This window comes from Sciurus vulgaris (assembly GCF_902686455.1).
Source record: "Sciurus vulgaris genome assembly, chromosome: 9".
Lineage (NCBI taxonomy): Eukaryota > Metazoa > Chordata > Mammalia > Rodentia > Sciuridae > Sciurus > Sciurus vulgaris.
Window position 1 is genome coordinate 104,569,175 of NC_136469.1, and position 20,600 is coordinate 104,589,774.

General features: G+C 44.0%; 1 protein-coding gene across 3 annotated transcripts in view; it reads left to right on the forward strand.

Annotated features, from left to right (window-relative positions):
* The window catches only part of USP46 (ubiquitin specific peptidase 46), a 57,664-nt gene extending 40,444 nt beyond the window's left edge, over nucleotides 1-17,220 (forward strand). For all 3 annotated transcript variants that reach the window (XM_079154076.1, XM_079154074.1, XM_079154075.1), the window contains 5 exons: nucleotides 1,733-1,809; nucleotides 8,751-8,834; nucleotides 11,150-11,347; nucleotides 15,091-15,169; nucleotides 16,167-17,220. In XM_079154076.1, coding sequence (XP_079010202.1) covers nucleotides 1,733-1,809; nucleotides 8,751-8,834; nucleotides 11,150-11,347; nucleotides 15,091-15,169; nucleotides 16,167-16,268 — 540 coding nt within the window. In that variant the 3' untranslated portion in view covers nucleotides 16,269-17,220. The remainder of the gene's footprint in view (nucleotides 1-1,732; nucleotides 1,810-8,750; nucleotides 8,835-11,149; nucleotides 11,348-15,090; nucleotides 15,170-16,166) is intronic.
* Nucleotides 17,221-20,600: the final 3,380 nt, after the last annotated feature.

The window sequence follows — 20,600 nt, forward strand, 5'->3', positions numbered from 1 at the left end:
TGAAGCAACTTAAAGAAGGGGCGACTGATTGACCAGAGAAAAGATGGCCTGTTCAACAGATGGTGCTGGGAAAACCGGAAATTCACATGTGACAAAATGAAATGAAACCTCTATCTCTCACCCTGCACAAAACTCAACTCAGAGTGGATCAAAGACTTAGGCACTAGAACAGAGACCCTGCGCCTAATAGGAAAAGAAGTAGACCCAAATCTTCACAAGGCTTAGAAACTGGCTTCCTTAACAAGACTCCTAAAGCACAAGAAGTAAGGTCAAGAATCAATAAATGGAATGGAAGCAAATCAAACACTTCTCAGTAAACAATCAATAGCATGAAGAGAGAGCCTACAGAGTGGGAGAAAATCTTAACCACTTGCACCTCAGATACAGTCTCCAGGAAATATAAAGAACTCAAAAAACTCAACACTAAAAAACCAATAACCCAATCAATAAATTGGCAAAGGAACTGAACAGATACTTCACAGAAGACATACAATCAATCAACAAATGTGAAAAAATGTTCAACATCTCTAGCAATTAGAGAAATGCAAATCCATCTCACTCCAGTGAGAATGGCAATCAAGAATACAAGCAACAATTAGTGTTGTTGGCAAGGATGTGGGGGAAAAGGTATACTCATACATTGCTAGTGGGAATGCAAATTGGAGCAACCATTATAGAAAGCAATATGGAGATTCCTCAGAAAACTTGAAATGGAACCACCATTTGACCTAGCTATCTGATCCCTCAGTTTATACCCAAAGAACTTAAAATCGGCATATTACAGTGATGCAGCCACATCAATGTTTATAGCAGCTGAACTCACAGTAGCTAAACTATTGGACCAATCTAGGTGCCCTTCAATAGATGAATGGATAGAAAAATGTGGTATATATGTATATATATAAACACACACACACACACACACACACACACACACACACACACTGGAATATTACTCAGCCTTGAAGAAGAATGAAATGATGGCATTTGCCGGTAAATGAATGGAGCTGGAGAATGTCATGCTAAGCGAAATAAGCAATCCCTCAAAAACCAAAAGCCAAAAATTTTCTGATATGCAGATACTAATTCACAATGGGAAGGTGCGAGGGAAGAATAGAGTTACTTTAGATTAGGGGCAGATGAGTGAAGGGCAGGGAAAGGATATGAGGATGGGAAGGACAGCAGAATGAATCCGACAATACTACCCTATGTATATGTATAACTATATGACTGGTGGGATTCTATATCATGTAGAAAAAATGAGCAGTTATACTGTATTATATATGATGTATCAAAGTGCATTCTACTGTCATGTATAACTAAAACAAATTTAAAAATTAAAAAAAAAAAAAAGGAGGGGCGATTGCCTGGGTAGGAAGTTTTCCAGGTCTCCTCCTTTATCCATTTGCGTCATTCTCCGAGCAGGCTCTTCGGATGTTTGTCTGGTACTTCCTGTGTTGAAACAATGGGGCAGATGTCTGGGGAGGAAGAGAGATCTGGTTGAGTTTTAATTATTAAAGATTAATTGTGGTAGGGATGGGGTTGACCTGAGAATCGGGTTTTCTCTAGATCAGGTGGCTTGGAGGTGACTGCTGGCAGTGAGTGTGTGTCACCACCTGTGGCTTACTGCAGTGATGGCGTCAGATCATCTGTATGTGGTCACAGTTTTGACTACAGTGTCTGCTATGTATTTTGTGCCTAATACATTTTTCTTTGTCTTCCTTTCCTTTAGGTTAGTAGCAAAGATGAAGATTTTCTTGACCTTTCTGTTGATGTGGAGCAGAACACTTCCATTACCCACTGTCTGAGGTAACCTCATGAATTCTGCCTGTGTTTTGAGGCTAGTAAATAAATGGAGAAATATGATCCTGTATTTTCAGGACTTAATCTTCCTTGCTCTTAAACCAGTGTAATCCTATTATTTTCTATTTCTTCTTTCCAAAGAGAGATTCAAAATAAGTAAATGTGTTCTGAGAAGAGTCTCACGAGCAGAGAGAGGATCAGGTAGAAGTCATCAGTTATTAAATTTAAAAAGTAAAATTGTGGTCTTTAATAGAGGAACACTTTTGGCTTTCTTCAGTCTCTTTCTCATACACTCACTTATGTAAATAAGTTAATAAATGTTACGGATGCCTATCGTTACTTTTGCTTTTTCTAAGATACTCTCTTCTGTTATTTAAAAAATCATGCCCCTTGAGAACCAGCGAAGAAATCGCCTTCTCCCCCATCTTTTTAGTATTCTCTGGAGGTCGTTCATGGAGTCCTCCCTCCTTAGCACTGAGAGAGGCAAGGAGCCCAGGGTGTGGGCGTGCTCGTCCAGGAGAACTGTCCGGATGCGTACTGACTCGTATATTGAAATGTGTTCAGAGTTGCTATGCAGACAAGATTCTCACTCCCCACACCCTTTGCACAAGAGGACGTGGGTGCTTGCAGTTTGCCCGGCCCTGTTGTGGACATGGGGACAGAGGGGTGACTGTCACCGCAGGCTCCTGCTCCCACGGCCCTTATATTCTTCTAGTGGGCACACAGGTGCTGGTCGGTGCATGGAAGCAAATGCATTGCGTAGGGAGTGGCTGAGGCCAAGGTGCCCTGTAGACTGAGTGTCCAGGGTGGGCCTCCCGGGCAGAGTGCCACAGCCTTTTCAGTGTCGTCAGAAGGCACTGTCGATCTGTGTCAGAAGGCTCAGGTGACAGGACTGTTCTTTCAGAAACTTGGGTTCCCTGGAACCTTTTAGAATAGATTCAAGGGACTTGCTGTGCTGGTTGCCTGGTAGAAAGCCATCTTCCAGGACAGAGTCGCCACCCCCAGCTGAGAAGAGCGGCGGGATGGGAGCTGGGACTGGTCACTTCCTGTTACCAGGGCGCAGAGGGTCCTCACCCCCAGCGGACAGCTCCGGGCGGGGTGGTGTCCAGCCCCTGACTCTGCAGGCCCAGGGGTCCGGGGAGTGTGTTGTCTCTGCTGCGTGGTGCTTCGGGGGCCTCTCTTTCTTCTGCCTGGTCGTGTTCAGGCACGTGCTCCCAGCCTTCCTGTGGGGAAGAAGGCACTTTGATATCCCGCGGTTTCATGACCAGAGGCTGAACAGACATTGGCGGATGAGGGGCTGGGGGAGGCGTTATCTGCCCATTCTCCCTCTTGGAGGCAGTTTGGGAATGGGCACATTGACTGTTCCCTTCCCTTCTGGGAAATCTTGGGCTCTTCCAAAGGGCAGGAGGCAGTGTCTGTCTCTTTGAGATAAGCTGGGTAAAGGACGAGGTGGTTAGTCCTATTTTGACCTTTGGGGAGCTGTGTTTTAAAGAAATTATCCCAGACTTGTGTCCATGCTTTCTTTTCCTGGAAATGAATGTGTTGGTCCTGCGTGCCTGATGAAGGCAGGGTAGAGGCACTCGGAAGGGTTACAGCTGGGATGGGTGAATGTGCAGTAGCCACCAAATGCCTTTTAAACATTGCCAGATCCACGTCTGAGTGGGCCGTTCAGGCTCGTGTCCTGACAGAGAGCACCCTTGACCTTGACCATCTCATTTTGTCTACCCATACATGTACACCTTGAGAGAAGCTGCCTGCTGCTGCCATTCACCATTAAGAATTCTGGGGCCTCTTCCAGCCTGTCCACCAGAGAAATTCCCACCAGCACATTTGTAATTCAAGCTGGCTCTTTAACTTTTTCCATATTTGAGACTAACAAGAAGAAATGATGTTGATCTTTCTTGGTCTCTCTAATGATTTTATTTGGTTTATATTTTTCCCCATTAGTCTTTAAAAAGTTGGCCTTATAAATTTTCTTGAGATGTCTACATATCTCTTATGATGTGTTATTTTTGTCTTTCAAGTTATTTGAATAACTTTTTAAAATAAACTAAAAATTGTGGGATTTGCTGAGCATGGTGGGGCACACCTGTAACCCCAGCAACTTGGGAAGCTGAGGTATGAGAATCTCGAGTCCAAGGCCAGCCTCAGCAATTTAGACCCTGTGTCAAAGAAAAGAAAAAGAAATAAAGAAAAATTAAAAAAAAAGAGAGAGAGAAAGAAAAGGGTTGGGGATATAACTCAGTGGGAAAGTGTTCCTGGGTTCAATCTCCAGTGCCAAAAATATAAATAAATAAATAAATAGATAAATAAATAAATAAATAAAAGTATGGCATCCGAATGAAAGATCCCTGCTACCTCCTTTCAGAAGGGGTTTAGGTGACAGATGACAGTGTGTTTTCACTGAACTTTAGCCGCAGAGAAATGTGTAAACAGTGGTTAAATTCAGGATACAGATCTAAAGAAGCTTTAAATCCAGCTCTGGCAGAGCTATAATTCTGATATTTTGAATCTCAGTTCTGTGTTTTAGACAAGGTAAGCCCTCTGCATGTGTGCGGTTCATCTTCATGATCCTTGCAGGCCTTCTGGTAGTTTTTGTCTTCCTATTGAATGCCTTCTTCCTTCCCCGTGGCTCCATCACAGAAACGCACTTTTCTCTTTAAAATGTTCAGTGCCCAAAAATCACCTTCCACTTCCTCTGTTTCCTTCCCTTAAAAATTCTCAGCGTCAGGACATGAGCCCTGTGTTAGAGGAAAGCAGCCTTGTAATTGTCCCGAAGCCCTTTCTATTTGAAAAATTAATATTCATTGAAAGAAATTCCTTTTCCACTTATTTTGAGAAACTTCTCTGATATATAATGCATTCCCATTGCTTATCTATTGGTTTCTCGCTTCTGTTTCCATTTTGGTTATTATTGATACATAGTATTTCTTGGTATCTGACACATAGCCCTTCTTACAGATTTCTTTCTTAAAAATTGTTCTAACCCTTGAATTAGTACTTCTCAAAGGTTAGCGTGTCTCAGAATCACCTGGGAAAGCTGGTAAAACTAGAGGCCCAGACCATGTTCAAGAACTTCAGGTTGTCTGGACCTCTGTCTTTAAAAACATATTCTGGTGATTCAGATACCGCCAAGTCAGAAACTCTGCTCTGGTTCCTTGCTACTCAGAGGTCCACAGACTAGCACCCTGGATACCACCTGGGATCTCATTAGAAATGCAGAATCTCAGGTCCCCACCAAGACTCAATCAAAATCTGAGTCTTGACAAGATTCCCCAGGGTGTTTAGATGCCTACTGACATCTGGGCCGCGTGGGAACAGCTGTTCTCAGTCAGGGCAGCACACTGGAGGTTGGGGGAGTTTGAACAGCAATGCCTGTCTAGGTTTTACCTGGAGAAATTCTCATGTATTTGATCGGGGTGCGAGTGTGAAAAGGCACAGGAGTGGGGGCTTTGAGTATTGAGATTTGTGAACAATCCCCACATGCTCTAGAGTTTAGAGCGAAGCTTCCTAGTGGCAGGGAACAGGGTTGCAGGGGTGTGATGTTCCCTCAGCTCCAGGGAGGTGTGCAGAGCTCGGCACCGGCAGAGTCCCCGGCCCACGGTCAGAGCGTCCACATAGATTTACCTCAGTGTGCTTCCCACGCTTATGCAGTTCCTCGTGGGTCCCGAAGTGAAAATGATCAGAAAGCACTGATGGAGAATTTCTTTTATCCAAATGAGTTTTCGAACTATCGTGTTGAATTAGTTAAGGATTTAATGGAGACTGTATCAAATATAGACCTGTGAAGTTGGACATGGTAGCTGTCTGTGCGATAGAGGAGAGCCTTCCCATGTGGGAACGTGGTCTTTCTCCATTTAATCAATTCTTGTGTGTGTTTCCGTAAGGTTTTATAGTTTCCTTCATTAAGGTGTGCATTTCTTAATAGATTTGTTCCTAAAGTCTATCTTTAAATAATATTTGCTACTATAACTCTGTTGGAAGAAATGTGAAGAGCTTCGTGCCCCACCGCCTTCTCTGTGCTCTGGTCGTGTATCAAAGAGCGCTCTACTGTCTGCCTCCCCTTTACTTTCTCCTGGAGACACCTCCATCTCTGTTGCTCACTTTGCTTCTGGCACCCATCGGCCTAGACCAATAGACCTCTTCTGCCCTGGTTTACTGCTAGTCAGCCCCTTTTCCTGAATGATCCTCATGTTCCACTTCTCAACTCAAATACCATGAGAGCATCACCGTGTCTTTGGTGGCAGTGGGCTTCCAGCCAGCTGGCAGTGGGCACGATGGAGATAGTTTGTAAATTGGGTCTTTAAATTAGTACAGGTCGAGCCTCCCTTATCAGAAACGCTTGGGCCCAGAAGTGTCAAGGATGTGGGGATCAGGGAGGTTTATCCTGCACTAACCTCTACCTATCTGGGCCTACAAAGAACATTTTTGGAGACATGAGATAGAAAGTGTTTATTTCCTTATCTTTGCTGAGCTTCCTTGGCTGTTCTGATACAGAGGCTTGTCTGTGGGAGGTGTTCCGTGGACAGGAACCTCACTGAGGCCTGGCCTCGCCTCCTGCTGCCCTCTCCAGCCCGCCCTGTGCAGCCAAGCCACAGTTTCACAGCAGTGACTCAACTGAAGTCTTCATTCAGCTAATTTAGAGTCTGTTTATGAACTAAGTGCTTGAAATCTGGAAGTTGACTCTAATTGCCTTCTGAACGGTTTCCCTGCCTTTCAACCCCCTCTAGTCCTTCTGCCCAAAGTGGCATTTCTCCAAGGTGCTGTCTAATTATGTCTTTTCCTTTCTGAGAACGGTTGATGGGCTGCAGAGCCACAGGGTCCACGCCAGCCTCGTGGTAGTGTCCTGGTGACTGCTACCACGGCAGAGGCCATTCTCGCCACACCCCACCCGTGTCCACGCGTTGCCTCTGTGCCCTGCACCCCTTCCTCTGCGCTGCGGTGTTCCTTCACTCTTGAGCCCTGGCACACACACGTTCCCTCTGCGGGAACCTGACTTGGCCTTTGCCCGTTGGGGAGATGGCCTGCATCGCTCCAGACCGTGTTCATTACTCTTTTTTCTGTGCTTTCCCCTGAACTTTATTTCTGTGTCTATCATTGTTGTTCATTATTTGGCCACTAACTATTATCAAGTGCCATTATGGGTCAGGCCGGGGATATGACAGTGAGTAAGACAAAGCCATTGCCTGCTTACAGGAGAGGCAAGAGACCAGATGAACAGTAGGACAGTTTCAGATGGGCTGAAGAAAACCAGACAGCCACATGGCAGGGGCTGGGTGGTCAGAGAGGTCCTCTCCAAAGGGGGATATGAAGCTGAGCTCTGGACAGCCAGCCATGTAGGCCTCAGAGGAGAGCTCTGGGTGCTGAGGAAACAGCAAGGCTAAACGAGCGCAGCCCGAGGCTCCGGTGGCTGAGGCAAAGAGGTCAGAAGAGCAGTTTGCTCTGATGACCACAGCGTGTAGCCGTGGCAGGGAGTTGACTTCCTCCTCAGTGGTGCAGGCAGAGGAACTGTGTGTGTTGCTTGTTGTGATTCTTTTTTGGGGGGAGGGTACTAGGAATTGAACCCCAGAGGTGCCTTACCACTGAGCCATATCCCCAACCCTTTTATTTTGAAACAGGGTCTCATTGCTGCTTAGGGCCTTGCTAAGTTGCTGAGGCTGGCCTTGAACTTGTGATCCTCCTGCCTCAGCCTCCTGCATCACTGGGATCTCAGGTGTGCGCCACCAGGTCCAGCCCATGTGCACTGCTTTGTGTCTCAGCCACATCAAGCATTTCATGTGGTCAATGGCTCATTTGCACATGGCTGTCTTAGACTGTGAGTTATGAGGGCAGTTATTCTCTGTGAATCCCCAGGACCTAGTCTGGAGGACTATTATTTAATCTGGGACTAGAAGGATGAGCAATCTGTGTTTTCCTTTGATTTATTCTGTGTAGAGTCATTAACACCCTTTTAAATGCCATTTTCTGTTTAATAAAATCTGATCATTCTGGAGGTAGGACACTCTGAATAAGGAAATGTCACAAGCATTTTCAAAACCATAGAGTATTATTATATTCTGGATGTTCTTTTTTAGTCTTTTGAAACAGACCACAAAAATGTTAAGTAGAATCTCGACCAGAAAAGAATGAAAGGCTGTGACATTTAAAAAATGAAAACTCTTAAGTAGCAGAGTAAAACCTTGTGATAAGATGAATACACAGAGAGCAGACACAGTGACTTTTGTTCTCAAAAGTAGGCAGGCTGGAGATTTTCTCCCCTTGGGTGTAGGGGAGCGGTGGGGAGCAGGGGTGGGTGGAAGGCAGTCACTTCCTGATAACTGGGGCTTTCCTTAGTTCAGCGTAAGGGAAGTTACATGTGGTTTAAATTCCACTGTCTTTACTCTCGTGGTCTTTGAAAGTGTTGACCCTCTGGGGAGTCTTTATTCACTGCTCTTCACTGCATCTTTTATTTTATGTGATTGCCTTTTTCAGACCTGATGAGTGGTAGGGTCGGCTTTTACTATGGGTAGTAGTTTTCCATTACAATTTTCAATTTCCAGCTTACAAGGTATTCTCTGTTAAGTCCTGAGGGTTTTTTTTTTTTGCCTTTTTTCCTGAACCTGTTGACAACCCTAGTTTATATCTGTGTTCAATTAAATAAAGTTGTATTTTAAATTCTCATGGTGAAGTCATCCACACAGCCCAGTAGACATGCTGTAATGGCACAGTAGCCTCTGCTGTTATGAGGGATCTTCTCTGATTACTGTTTTCCCTGCTTTCACCTAAAAGTCACTCTGCAGGTGATAGAGGGGTGTAAAATGTAGAATGCCAAGTATATTGGACTTTTTCTTTTCCGGTGTCAGGGATGGAACCCAGGCCTTCACGCATGCTAGGCGAGCGCTCTGCCACTGAGCTACATCCCCAACTTGTTTGGACTTTTTAAAAGATGAACATATTTTTCTCTCCAGAGACTTCAGCAACACAGAAACGCTGTGCAGTGAACAAAAATATTATTGTGAAACGTGTTGCAGCAAACAGGAGGCCCAGAAAAGGTATGTCAAGGCTTCAGCTCCGAGGTGGCTTTCTGACGCGGGAGGAACCGGCTGGGGGCACTCGGCTCAGGTTTTGAGTCTCGGCTTCATGGAGCTATTCAGCTGCCTTCCTCACCAGGGAACGCGGACAGGAGGGCTGGCTTGGAGAGCTGTCTATCTGATTGCTCTTTCATCCAGTCATACGTTCCACCAGTATTGAGCGCTACCATGTGCCAGATAGTATGCTGGGTACACAGGTGGGGATCAGGTATAATCCCTGTCCTTTTAGGATTAAAGAGAAACGATACAATGTGTTTAGCACACAGTACATAGCGTAGTAGACACCCGATATTATTGTTGTTAGTATTACTTAGACATTGGGACTTCTTATTTATAGGGATTTTTTTTAAAAACCCGTCATTTAATAAGAAGTTATGAGGGAATCGAGAACACATCAGTTACAGAGATAGGCAGTGAGAATTGTTGCTTTCCTAAGTAATATAGAACCCACAGTTCCCATCTTTTTGCCAGCACCTGCCAGTTATGGTTTCTGGACACTCTGTGATAACCAGTTCCCCATTATCTGTCCCCCGAGGCCAAGATGTTCAATGTTTCAGTCATCCCATGAAGCTTTACTACAAGTTAAATTTATTATTATTTTTATTATTGTTGTTGTTGTCATTGTTGTTATTAGTGTGCTGGGGATCAATCCCAGTCTGGCACATGCTAGGCAGGTGCTCTATCACTGAGCTACACCCCGGCCTGTGAGTTAATGTGTTTCTTCCTGGTGGTTTTGGAGTTTCCAAGGTAGCTCACAGGTGCCCAATACTTCTGTTTAAAACTGTTGGGGGTCTGGGTCAAGACTGAAATAATTTCTCTGCCAGTCTCCCCAGCTCTCTACCCCAGACATGAACATCTTTGCTCATTGCATTAAAACTTACAAAAGGTCCCTCAGTGTCATGGGCAGTAGTGGAGGTGATAGGTAGATCTCTGGTAGTGGACAGGGAACTTGTCTCTGCTTCCCATCTTCTCAGTCTTCTAAGGCAAAAGGCATGAAGGAGATTGCTGTTCAGCCCTGCAGGTTTTTTTTTCCCCCTATACCAGTAATTGGGGCACTTTACCACTGAGCTACATCTCTTGCTCTTTTTATTTAATTTTTTTATTTTGAGACTGGGTCTCACTAAGTTGCTTAGGACCTCACTAAGTTGCTGAGGCTGGCCTGAAACTTGCAGTCCTGCCTCTGTTTCCAGAGTTCTGGAGATCACAGGCATGTGCCACCATGCCCGGCGGCCCTTGATATATTAAAATGTCATATGTTCCTATAAAGGAAGGGTTCCCCATAGTTCTTCTTTTCTTTTTCTACTGATGTTTTTATTTTGCTTATTTTTACGAACAGGTTTTACCTTAACTGATTCCTCAAATAGACTCAATTTCTTCTTTTCAAACAATATGCATTGAAGTGTGCAAAGCTGAACAACACTGACCCTGATTCAGCACACTCATGACATGGGGGACCTGGAAGGTAACCAAGCCCATCCCTTCCAGCAGTGCTATCTGTTAAGCTGTCACTGCTGTGACCGTTGGGGAACGCTAATGATCAAAAAAGGCTTTCTATATTTATGTGAGTGGGGGACATGCTGCTTCAAACAAACCAGAACAGTTACTTTAATGCAGGATTTCTCAAAACTTCAGTGTGCTAACGCACATGGAGGACTTAAATAGGAACTAGCCTTGTCCAAACGTGGCCATAGGAAACCCACTTCTGCCGAAGTCTCCAGTGTTCTCTTGAGCCCCGTTTAATGTACCCTTGAGGCTACCCCTCCATTATAAGTGAGGAAACTGAGATCCACAGAAGAGGACAGACTTACCCAAGATGACAAGCATAAGCCTGGCCCCCCTTATACCCGACACCCAGAAGCATCCTCTTAGAACCTGGAGTTGATCTGCGTCCTCCCTTCTTGTCCTCTTCCCAACTTCCTTTTCTCAAGAGCTCTCAGCCCCTCTGTCTATATCTCAGGTGGGGGGCAGGATTGTCCAAATACATTACACTCTGGGAGGCAGGGGACAGTGACAGAATAATTGCACATGGTGTTTTTATTAGTGCCTAAATTCAGAAGCATCTACTTCCACCAAATAGAGATACACTGTTGAGACATTGTTCCATGAGCCAAGGATTAGCATACGTCAGTCTCCATCAGCTGGATACTTTTCTTCCTGTTAACTGTTTGGTTTTTGCCAGTTTGAAGTGTGCTGGAAACCCCCTTAGGTTTGTACAGGCCACAGCCTGCTCTCATTCCCTAGCAGTTATTGGGTACAACTGATTTTCTCTTTTGTAGGATGAGGGTAAAAAAGCTGCCCATGATTTTGGCTCTGCACCTAAAGCGGTTCAAGTACATGGAGCAGCTCCACAGGTACACCAAGCTGTCTTACCGGGTGGTCTTCCCCCTGGAACTCCGGCTCTTCAACACCTCCAGCGATGCCGTGAACCTGGACCGCATGTATGACCTGGTGGCCGTGGTTGTTCACTGTGGCAGGTAAAGGCGGGCTGGGAAGCAGGTGCCCGTGATAAACAGAGGGGCTCTTTGTCATCTCGTGCTGGGCCATAGTGCTCAGCACTTTTGGGGATGTCATCCATACTCTTATTGCTCACCTAAAAAAAAAAAAAAAAAAAAAAAAAAGACTACTGTCATTTAAACAGTGGGATGTGTTCTGAGAAACGGTTCATTGTTGTGTGGACACTTAAGAGTGTACTCCTACACATTGGTACAGGCAATGGTCTTAAGGGACCGTTGTTGTATGTGTGGCCTGTCACCGACTGACGTATCACATGGTGCCTGACTATGTAAACATACCTACAGATACACATAAATAGCATCACAATAATGACAATCCAATTGTTCTGTAATAAAGGACATGATTTAATAAGTCTTCATTGGATAGCAGTGATGCTTATGATAAATTTAAAATAACATGGAAAAATAAAGTTTATGCTATGATTGTAATTTTTTAAAAAGCCAGATTATATCTATTACATGCACTCAAAAGTACTTTAAGATATAAGAATCTATCTTATATATAATAAAGACTAGAAGCAAGAGATCAGATTTAATAATTTTGTGGCATTTGGAGTGATTAAAAATCTATTCTTAACTGGGTGTACTGGCATAGGCCTGTAATCCCAGTGGCTCTAGAGGCTGAGGCAGGAGGATCATGAGTTCAAAGCCAGCCTCAGCAAAAGCGAGACACTCAGTGAGACCATCTCTAAATAAAACACAAAAAAGGACTGAGGATGTGACTCAGTAGTTTAGTGCCCCTGAGTTCAATTCCCAGTACCAAAAAAAAAAAAAAAACAAAAAACCTTAAAAATGTTCTTTAGACAATTTAAAGTCTTTCCCCCACATTCTCCAATAAGCATATAATCAGAAAAGAGAAGGCTTCTAGAAATGGAGAAGTAAAGTGTTTTGATGAAGGTCTTTTAGACAAATAGTTTTTATTCTATAATTTGGTATAAGCAGGGAAAAGTATTTTGAGAATCCACCAGTTTGCCATCCCTTTAGTTTGGGGCATGTCACAGAGCCAGTCTCTCTCCGCCCGCCTCGATGGTACGTCTTGAGCAAACCATTTCCCGGAGGAGACTGTCACTGTGCGGGGAGTCTTCCACTCTGCTAGGGTGAGCGGGCTCAGAGTGCAGCTTCACATCTGAGGCGCCCTGTGTTTCTGAGCATGTTAACTTCATACGTTCTTACCTCTCTGTGATTTAGATCTAGTGACAGTTATGAGCCAGCTTTGTGTTCTTCTGGAGAATAGTTCTAGCAGCTATTCTTTTGAAGAACAGAGGGTTTCAGTCACTGATCGCTGGGGAGAGTCTGCATTGTGGGGAGCTGGGGGAGGTCTTGGGCGGGATGGAGCCTGGTGGGGGGTGGGGGGAGCATTGTGGTGGGGACAGTGTGGACCTGCAAGTTGTGCCGGGGAGGCTGGAGAAATAAGCACTCAGATGTGCAGGGTATGTGGACACCTTCAGTTGGGGTCTCTGTGGGTGCCCAGTGTTGATCCCTGGGAGCACTGGTCAAAGCAAGGCAGAGGCCCATTTGAGGGCTTGGGGGACTTGTGGGAGCTTGGGTTCTGGAGTCATCCCTGTCTGCAACGGAGATACAAAGGACCAAGCAGCTGTGGCAGCAAGGGGAGTGGGTGCCGAGTCACACATGCTTCCACTAGGACGCTTTAAACTCCTCCCCTGTTGGTAGGCGCCTTCCTAGGGCTGGCCCTGGCCTGGGTTCCCTGCCAGGACCTGAGGAGCCTGCCTTCATGAAGCATAGGGTCCCGGGGGAAAGACAGATCATGAGAAGTGAGCCCACACCACCAAAAAGCAAACCTCTGCTGGATCATTTATGGTTTTGATGAGTGCTGTGAGAAATAAGTAGGGAGATGGGGGCAAGTAATGCCAGACGCCTCTTCAGGTACAGTGGCGGGTGACATCCATCATAGGACGCAGCATTCAAGCAGAGCCAAGGACAGAGCAGACCAAGAATACAAATGGGAGAGAGTCACTTAAGGCAGAGGTCAGCAAGCGCGAAGGCCTCACTGGGGGGACAGAGGTCCAGTGGGTGGGAGCTCCGAGGGAGAGGGAAGGCATGTCTTGATGAGGCTGAGAGACGGGACAGAACTGTTGGCAGCATTTTTGTGGTTAAAGGAGTGGAGGGATTCAGCTTTTCAACTTCAGGGGTGCATTGGGAAACACCTCTAGATTTAGAATGAAAATCCCCTCATGATGCAAATCTCATGTAGCGGTTGTTCTTTCTACTCCCGCTGTAGCGCACACCATCGACCTTTCTATCTTAGCACTTGTTACCATGTGTTACCGCTCGTCAGCATCTTTCTAAGGCTTAACTCAGATCATCCTGCTCCTCAGAAGTGCCGGTTGTCTTCCTGACTCACGCAGCCCTGAGTCGGAACTCTTAGCCATGATGCCCCATGCGTTCTGCCCCGCTGCCCCTGTGCCCCTCACTGGTTGTCTCCCCTCTGTCCTCCCGGGCCTCACTTGGCTCCAGCTGCTGTGGTCTCCAAGGCTCTCCCCGCCCCAGGCCTTTGTGCTTGGTATCTCCCAGTCTTGAAACTGCCATCATGCAGCCACATGACCCCACCCCTGTTTCCTTCAAGGAAATTTGCTTCTGCTCAAATCTCACATTGTCAGCGAGACCTCCGTTCACTGCTTGTTAGCCAGTAACACCTGCCCTCAGTCCTCACTGGCCAGTCACCCCTGACTCCTCCTCAGTGTGCTGATCACCGCCTGATATGCATTAACTGCTGGCTGTTTGCTGCCTGTCCCCCCAATACCCAGCGCCTCAGTCCCTTCAGGGCTGCTCTAGCAGAGCATCACAGTTTGTGTGCAGTAGAAGTTTATTTGGCTCATGGCTCTGGAGGCTGGGAAGTCCAAGCCCAGGGGCTGCATCCGGTGAGGGCCTTCATGCCACACTGTCATGGCGGAAGGCATCACATAGATAGGTGTGCAGCGGGGGAGAAGGGGCTGATCTTGTTTTCATAACATACTGCTGTCGAAATAGCAGAGTTACCTTTAAAGGTCCCTCCTCTCAACTCTTGTAGCATTGGGGGTTAAGTTTCTTTCTTTTTTTTTTTTCCGGTAGTGCTGGGGATTGAACCCAGGGCCTTGTGCATGTGAGGCAAGCACTCTACCCACTGAGCTACATCCCCAGCCTGGGGATTAAGTTTCTAACATGAACTTTCGGAGACACATTTAAACCATAGCACCCAGTCCCAAGAAAGTGGGACTTGGTTTTGCTCACTGTTTTTCTCCCTGACAGCCAGAACAGGACCTGGAACACAGCAGGTAGACAGGAACTCTTTGTTAATACTTGTGGATCTGAAAGCCTGTCTATCCCCCACCCCCACCCCCAGAATCCAAGTCCTTAGAGCATATTCCCTTTGTATATTTTTGGGTTGTCCTACCAGGTGCTCCTCCATGAATTGTGGATATAGACAAAGCAATACTTTTTTCTTTATTATTTATTACCATTATTATTTAAGATAGAGTCTTGGTTACCCAGGCTGACCTCAACTTATGGGCTCAAGCAGTCCTCTTGCCTCAGCCTCCTGCATAGCTGGGCCTGTAGGTGCCTGCCCCTGAACCTGCCTTACCAAGTTCTTTATCCTGATGACCTTAGTTTTTTCCTAGTGAGACTCTGCTCATAAAGAGCAAAGCAGAGTTGTATGAAGAAGTAAACGTTTATCTGGTGACTTTCTTTTGTTTGTTCTTTTCCAGTGGTCCTAACCGTGGGCATTATATTACTATTGTGAAAAGTCATGGCTTCTGGCTTTTGTTTGATGACGACATTGTAGAGGTTGGTATGCGGATTGTTCTCCAGTAGGCAAAGGGAACAGATGGGACCTGGGGGGATGCACGTGTATGGGTATTTTCTAAAATAGGCCTGCTTTTCCATAATCCGTTTTGAAAACTTAAATTTCTTTCAAAACTAAGTTATACTGATCCCCATTCTTCATGGAAAGGGAGGAGGATATGGATAGTGGACTTGTTGCTATTATGTTCTTATTACCTGATGCCACAGATGTAGCCTCTCTATATCTGTGTCACCATAAGTTACAAGGACATATGCTTCTTGTTTCCTACCATGTCTAAATTGCTCTCAGGTATAGGGCAAGTAATAGACTTCAGAGTCCTATTGAAATTCTTTTTTAATAAAAATTTCTTCTTGTTTTGATTATTGTTTAAAATGTGTATGATTTTTTTTCAGTCTGTTGGATCTAGAAATCTGTATTACAGCAAAGCATTTCATATATTGGTTTTGTTGTAAAGAAATACTAGCTGGAGTGAACTCTACACTTAATGACATGGTCTGTTTTAATCCATTAAACTAAAAGAAATTAACTCTGGTGGTCTGAATGAATTAAAGTTATTCCCAGACCCTCCAGTTTACCATCTGAAAGACAGAATTGCTGACTTCTTCAAAGGGTGTTCATGTATATTTGTTGATGAATGAATACGTGACACTCTTCCCTGGTGACTTGCAATTTATGAATATATCCTTTCTGACAAGTCTGTGGAATGATCCATTGGCTATCAGAAGTTCCAGATTATTTCAGAAATTCAGCAACTTAGTAGGGCCCTAAGCAACTTAGCGAGACCCTGTCTCAAAACCAAAAAAAGGAAATCCCTGGTACAAAAAAAAACAAACAAAAAAAACAACAACAAAAAAAAAAACAAATTGTGATTTCATAACAACTAGTGTTTCTTATATTTAACTATATGTTCCATTAGTGTTTTCTTTCCCCAGAAATCATGGTAAATAATTGCTTTGTTTTATTTTTCCTTTATTGCAGAAAATAGATGCTCAAGCTATTGAAGAATTCTATGGCCTGACGTCAGATATATCAAAAAATTCAGAATCTGGATATATTTTATTCTATCAGTCAAGAGAATAAACTTAAGGAACTGTGGGACTAATTCAAGCAGGGGAAACTGTTCAAAGCACTATTACCCATTTCCCCTGCAGACCTCCTCCTTCCCCGGCGGCCCACTAACGTTACCACTCAGTGATCTGGCTGTGTTAAACTTTCTCCCGTTGGTTTTTTACATGCAGCACTACTCTTGGTTTTATTTTGGTCTGAGGTAGAGTTAACTGCAATCAGATTGTAGTAAGATTTATATGAATAACAGTTGCTAATTTTAGGATTCGGGTGAGTACTATGCCACTCAGCTTTGTCTGCTGAGTTACAGTGGCATTTCCCATGAATGCCATAGTCTATTTTCAGTGTTTGCTAAACTTCCTAAACGGCTTCTGGGGTCTCCTTCCAATGCATTCCTTTAACTTTCCCTGGAAGCATTGCTACCCCTTTCTAGCTTATCTGCCTCTTTTCTGACAGAAGGACAGAAGAATTGGGTAGATGTTCACCTTTTAGGGCTGCAACTATAGCTTTAAGTTTGTACAAGTGGAATTGTTTAAATGTTTAAAAGTGAGTAACCTCGATACTAAACATCATCCTCCAGGTGGCACAGGGTGACAAGGAGCTGTTTGTGGTGGCTAGTGTCTGCACCGGGCTGTGCTTACCTAGCTGTCAGAATTCCAGGGGCTAAGCAGTTACGGAGCTCAGGGCAGGCAAAGCCAAGAGGAAGGAGTTTCTATGGACAGTGAAAAGTTGCTTTTCTTATCTTTCTACCAAAACCAAGTTTCAGGAAAATAACTCGATGCTGTTAATTTTTGGTGACACATTTCTTTTCTAAGGTCCTGAGTCGTATTTATCCTGTATCTGGCACTGCTGTTTTTCAAGCTATCTTTCCAGCCCTGCTGGCGTTTCAGCCTGTGGTCTCAAGGCTGAGACACCGTGTTGACGGCCTCTGGCACATCTCTCCTTAGCCAGCCAGCCAGCCAGCCAGCCAGCCAGCCAGCCAGCACCGCCGTCCTTCCGTATCTGGAGTCACAAAAGCACTGCGCCTTTGCAACCATCAGCCGCTCTGTACAGCCACATTTTTTAGAAACATGTTCTGTCTGTTTACCGAGGCACTGGCAAGTTAGGGCAGAAACAGAGAACCCTCCCTGGAGGGGCGCTGCAGTTAGCTAGGGTGCGAGGGGGTCCATGGACGTGTTAGTGGGCAGGTGGAGGAGTGGACAAGAGGGCGGCTGTTTCTCTGGCTCAGACTCCTAGAATGCTTGACAAGACAGAGATTTTTTTTGGAAGAACCTCATCTCACAATAGTTACTTTTACTTTTTTTTTCACTTGTTATGTATTTATTAGAGCATTTGAGTATGGGTACCTTATATTAAAAGGGTCAATTTGGTGTTTTGCTGTTTAACTGGTTTCTGGTTTCCTACAAATACGAGTCAGACATCATGGCTTCCTTTGGGAAGTCGGTTGACTTCCATACACTTTAATTATACTGTGAACATGTTATTTTTTGTTACCCAATCCATCGGAGAACAAACATGCAAACTCTTGGCATAATGTGAACTAAAACTGAAATTGAAAATGTTAGTGGCCATTTTGCAACAATGAAAAGGATAGCACTTTATCTAGATGAAAACTGGATTTCTTATTTTTGAAATATCTTGAACTGTTTATTGCTCAGAACTGAAGCATGCCAACACTTCATTTGTTCATGCTTGAAGTGAAATGTTTTACTCTTCACTGGAGAAGACAAAACAGGGTGATCTTCATGTTATTGTTTTATACAAGTGATGAAAATGTACCTTGCCTTGATTAGAGGCAAATTCATGTTTATGAATATTTTGTCTTTTCTTTTCCTCCATGAAACATATGCAGTGATCACTTACCTGGGAGGTGAGTCTTGATTCTTTAAGAAGAGGCTCTTTCCAATTGAAGGTGGTTGACATAGGGAAAAGTTTGTACTATAGAGAGTCCATATACTTGACTGCAAGTTACAAAGTTTAAGAAAATGATGGTTGATCTCTAATATATTTGGAAGTGATTCATAAAAAAAAAAAACTATTAAAATTACCTTTGAAACAACTCTTGAAGCCAATTTATTAGACAAAATGTTTCAATTGGAATTCTATAGGAGTAATAAATAGTAAGTCATAGGTTCAATACATTTTTCACTTTTTAAAAAAAATGTGTAAAGAGTTTTTCCCAGTGATTTAATTGGAATGATTGCTTTGAATAGACAAAGTCAGTTACAATTCAGTGTTCATGAGTACGTTTGGGGAATTAAAATATGGAAACTGTTGCACAGACATTCAGATGGTTGTGTGATGCAGAAAAGATCGGAAGGAGACAAAACACACTTCTCTCTCAACACTCCATCAGTTTCTTAATATTTAGAGCTCTCTGGTAATTTCTTACCTCTTCCTCTTCAATAAGCAAAACAAAAACCTAGGCAGCTACGTCCCCCCCACCCAGTCATTTCTCTCTGCGTAAAGACCATAGCTTGCAAACACTTATTATTTTTTTATCCCCTCCTTCCAGGCGTAATGCAGAGAATGGTGTGGGATGCGTGAGACCATTCCAGGGTCCCAGTGATAGTGCAAAGGCTCAGCAATGTTCTCTCCATGGCCAGGGTTTCCGTGTGTCCTCTTGCAGCAGGTGTGAGGAGGCCTGCTGCGCTTCCCTAGCTGCTGGGTGTCTAAACAGAAGTTACAGTGTTTTACACTTTAAAAAAAATAGAAAGACCTATTTGCTGTATCGGTCACTTACTAGTTTAGTGCGCAGATTATGGTACAGTATGCAAAAGTCTTTTTTTTTTTTTTTAAAAGCAAATTTTGGTAAAATGCTGACATCCAGTCCTGTTCTGTCGCTGCATCTTCTATTCCAGGGCATTGCGAAGGGTACTGCGTGAAGCGCAAGGAACAACGTGATCAGGGTGTTGGCTGAATAGGAAGCCAGCCATTTGGTTTTATGGCCTGGTATATTTTGCATTTAAACTGAAGTGGAAAAAAATGACAGAAATGGTCCTATGCATTTATTTTCATGAATACCCTTAGTTTCATGAACAGCCTAACAGAGAACTGTGTTCTAACTGGCGCTTAGGATTTATTTTCGATATTGGAGAGTAGCTTTATTACAGATGGATTTTATCTTTGAACATTGCATTTTGATCAACTTTGTATATTCACGTGTATTAAAATACTGTGCACTAAATGTTTTGCCCTCTTTTGCTATTATATGGTCAAGGCATTTATCAGCACTGTTGCAATTAACTCATGTAAATGGCATGGGTCAGAGAAAACTATTTCCTATTTTTCTGCCTAATTAAATTTGTTTTCTAGTATTACGTTAATTTATTTTTGGCTTCCATTTCTGTATAACCAAAATAGTTATTGTATTTGTGTGGCATTCACTTGATTTTGTTGCTTAAAAAGAAAAGGAAGACTTGTAGTTTTTGTTTAAAATAATCTTAACCTTTTATTTTTAGTGTAACCAATTTAAGCACTTTAAGCAATAATGTCAATCTCGTGAAATTTCAATCATTTTACACCCTGCCTCTAAAACTGTTTGCAAAAGAATAAATAAATAAATAAAATAGGAAATTCTCTTCCTAGAGAATTACATTTGGGTACTGTTACACATGTGGGCCTGAAGTCCCTTTTACCAGATGTGAGTCAGTGGCAGGCCTTGAGTCCAGGGAATCATTGCAAACTTAATTTTCAGACAGTGAAAATGTAAAGAAGATTCTGGTCTCTGTAATATATAAAGGCAGTGCTACTGTCAAGGTTGAAAAAAATCAATGTTCTAGAAATAATGTACCATATTTTGAGTGAGAAAGATCAGAATTAATCTAGAAGCTGACAACTGGGGAACATCACATTGAGAAAAATCAGTGAATAGAATTTAGGGGTAGCTAATTAGACATCACAGTGGATTCTTTGGGATTTTCCATTATGAAATGAAAGATCCATTCCTGAAATAAGGAAGTAGCTTCAGCTCTGGGGTTCTGTCAGCCTCTGGCTTCTAGGTGGCAGTAAGGTCTGGCCCTGGGCTGCTTGCCTGTGAGCCGAGAACCCCCAGCTGGATGCACACCACTGCCCACCAGAAGGCAGCACATGCAGGTCCCTGCCAGGCGGCTGCAGAGGGAAGCTACGGTCAGCACACAGAGGGCTTCTTTTCCCAGCGGGGCATGAGTGGACTGGAGGTTGTCATCTGGATACCTTCCTGGGCCCATTTATGGAAGTACAATGCCAGGGACTATGGTGTTCAGTGGTGGGTTTCTTGGTTCCTGTCCATCCTATTTTGATGTGGACACAGTTGAACATGGCTGACCAGGAACAAACGCTTTGGAGAAAGTCTGCCAGGAAGGCCAA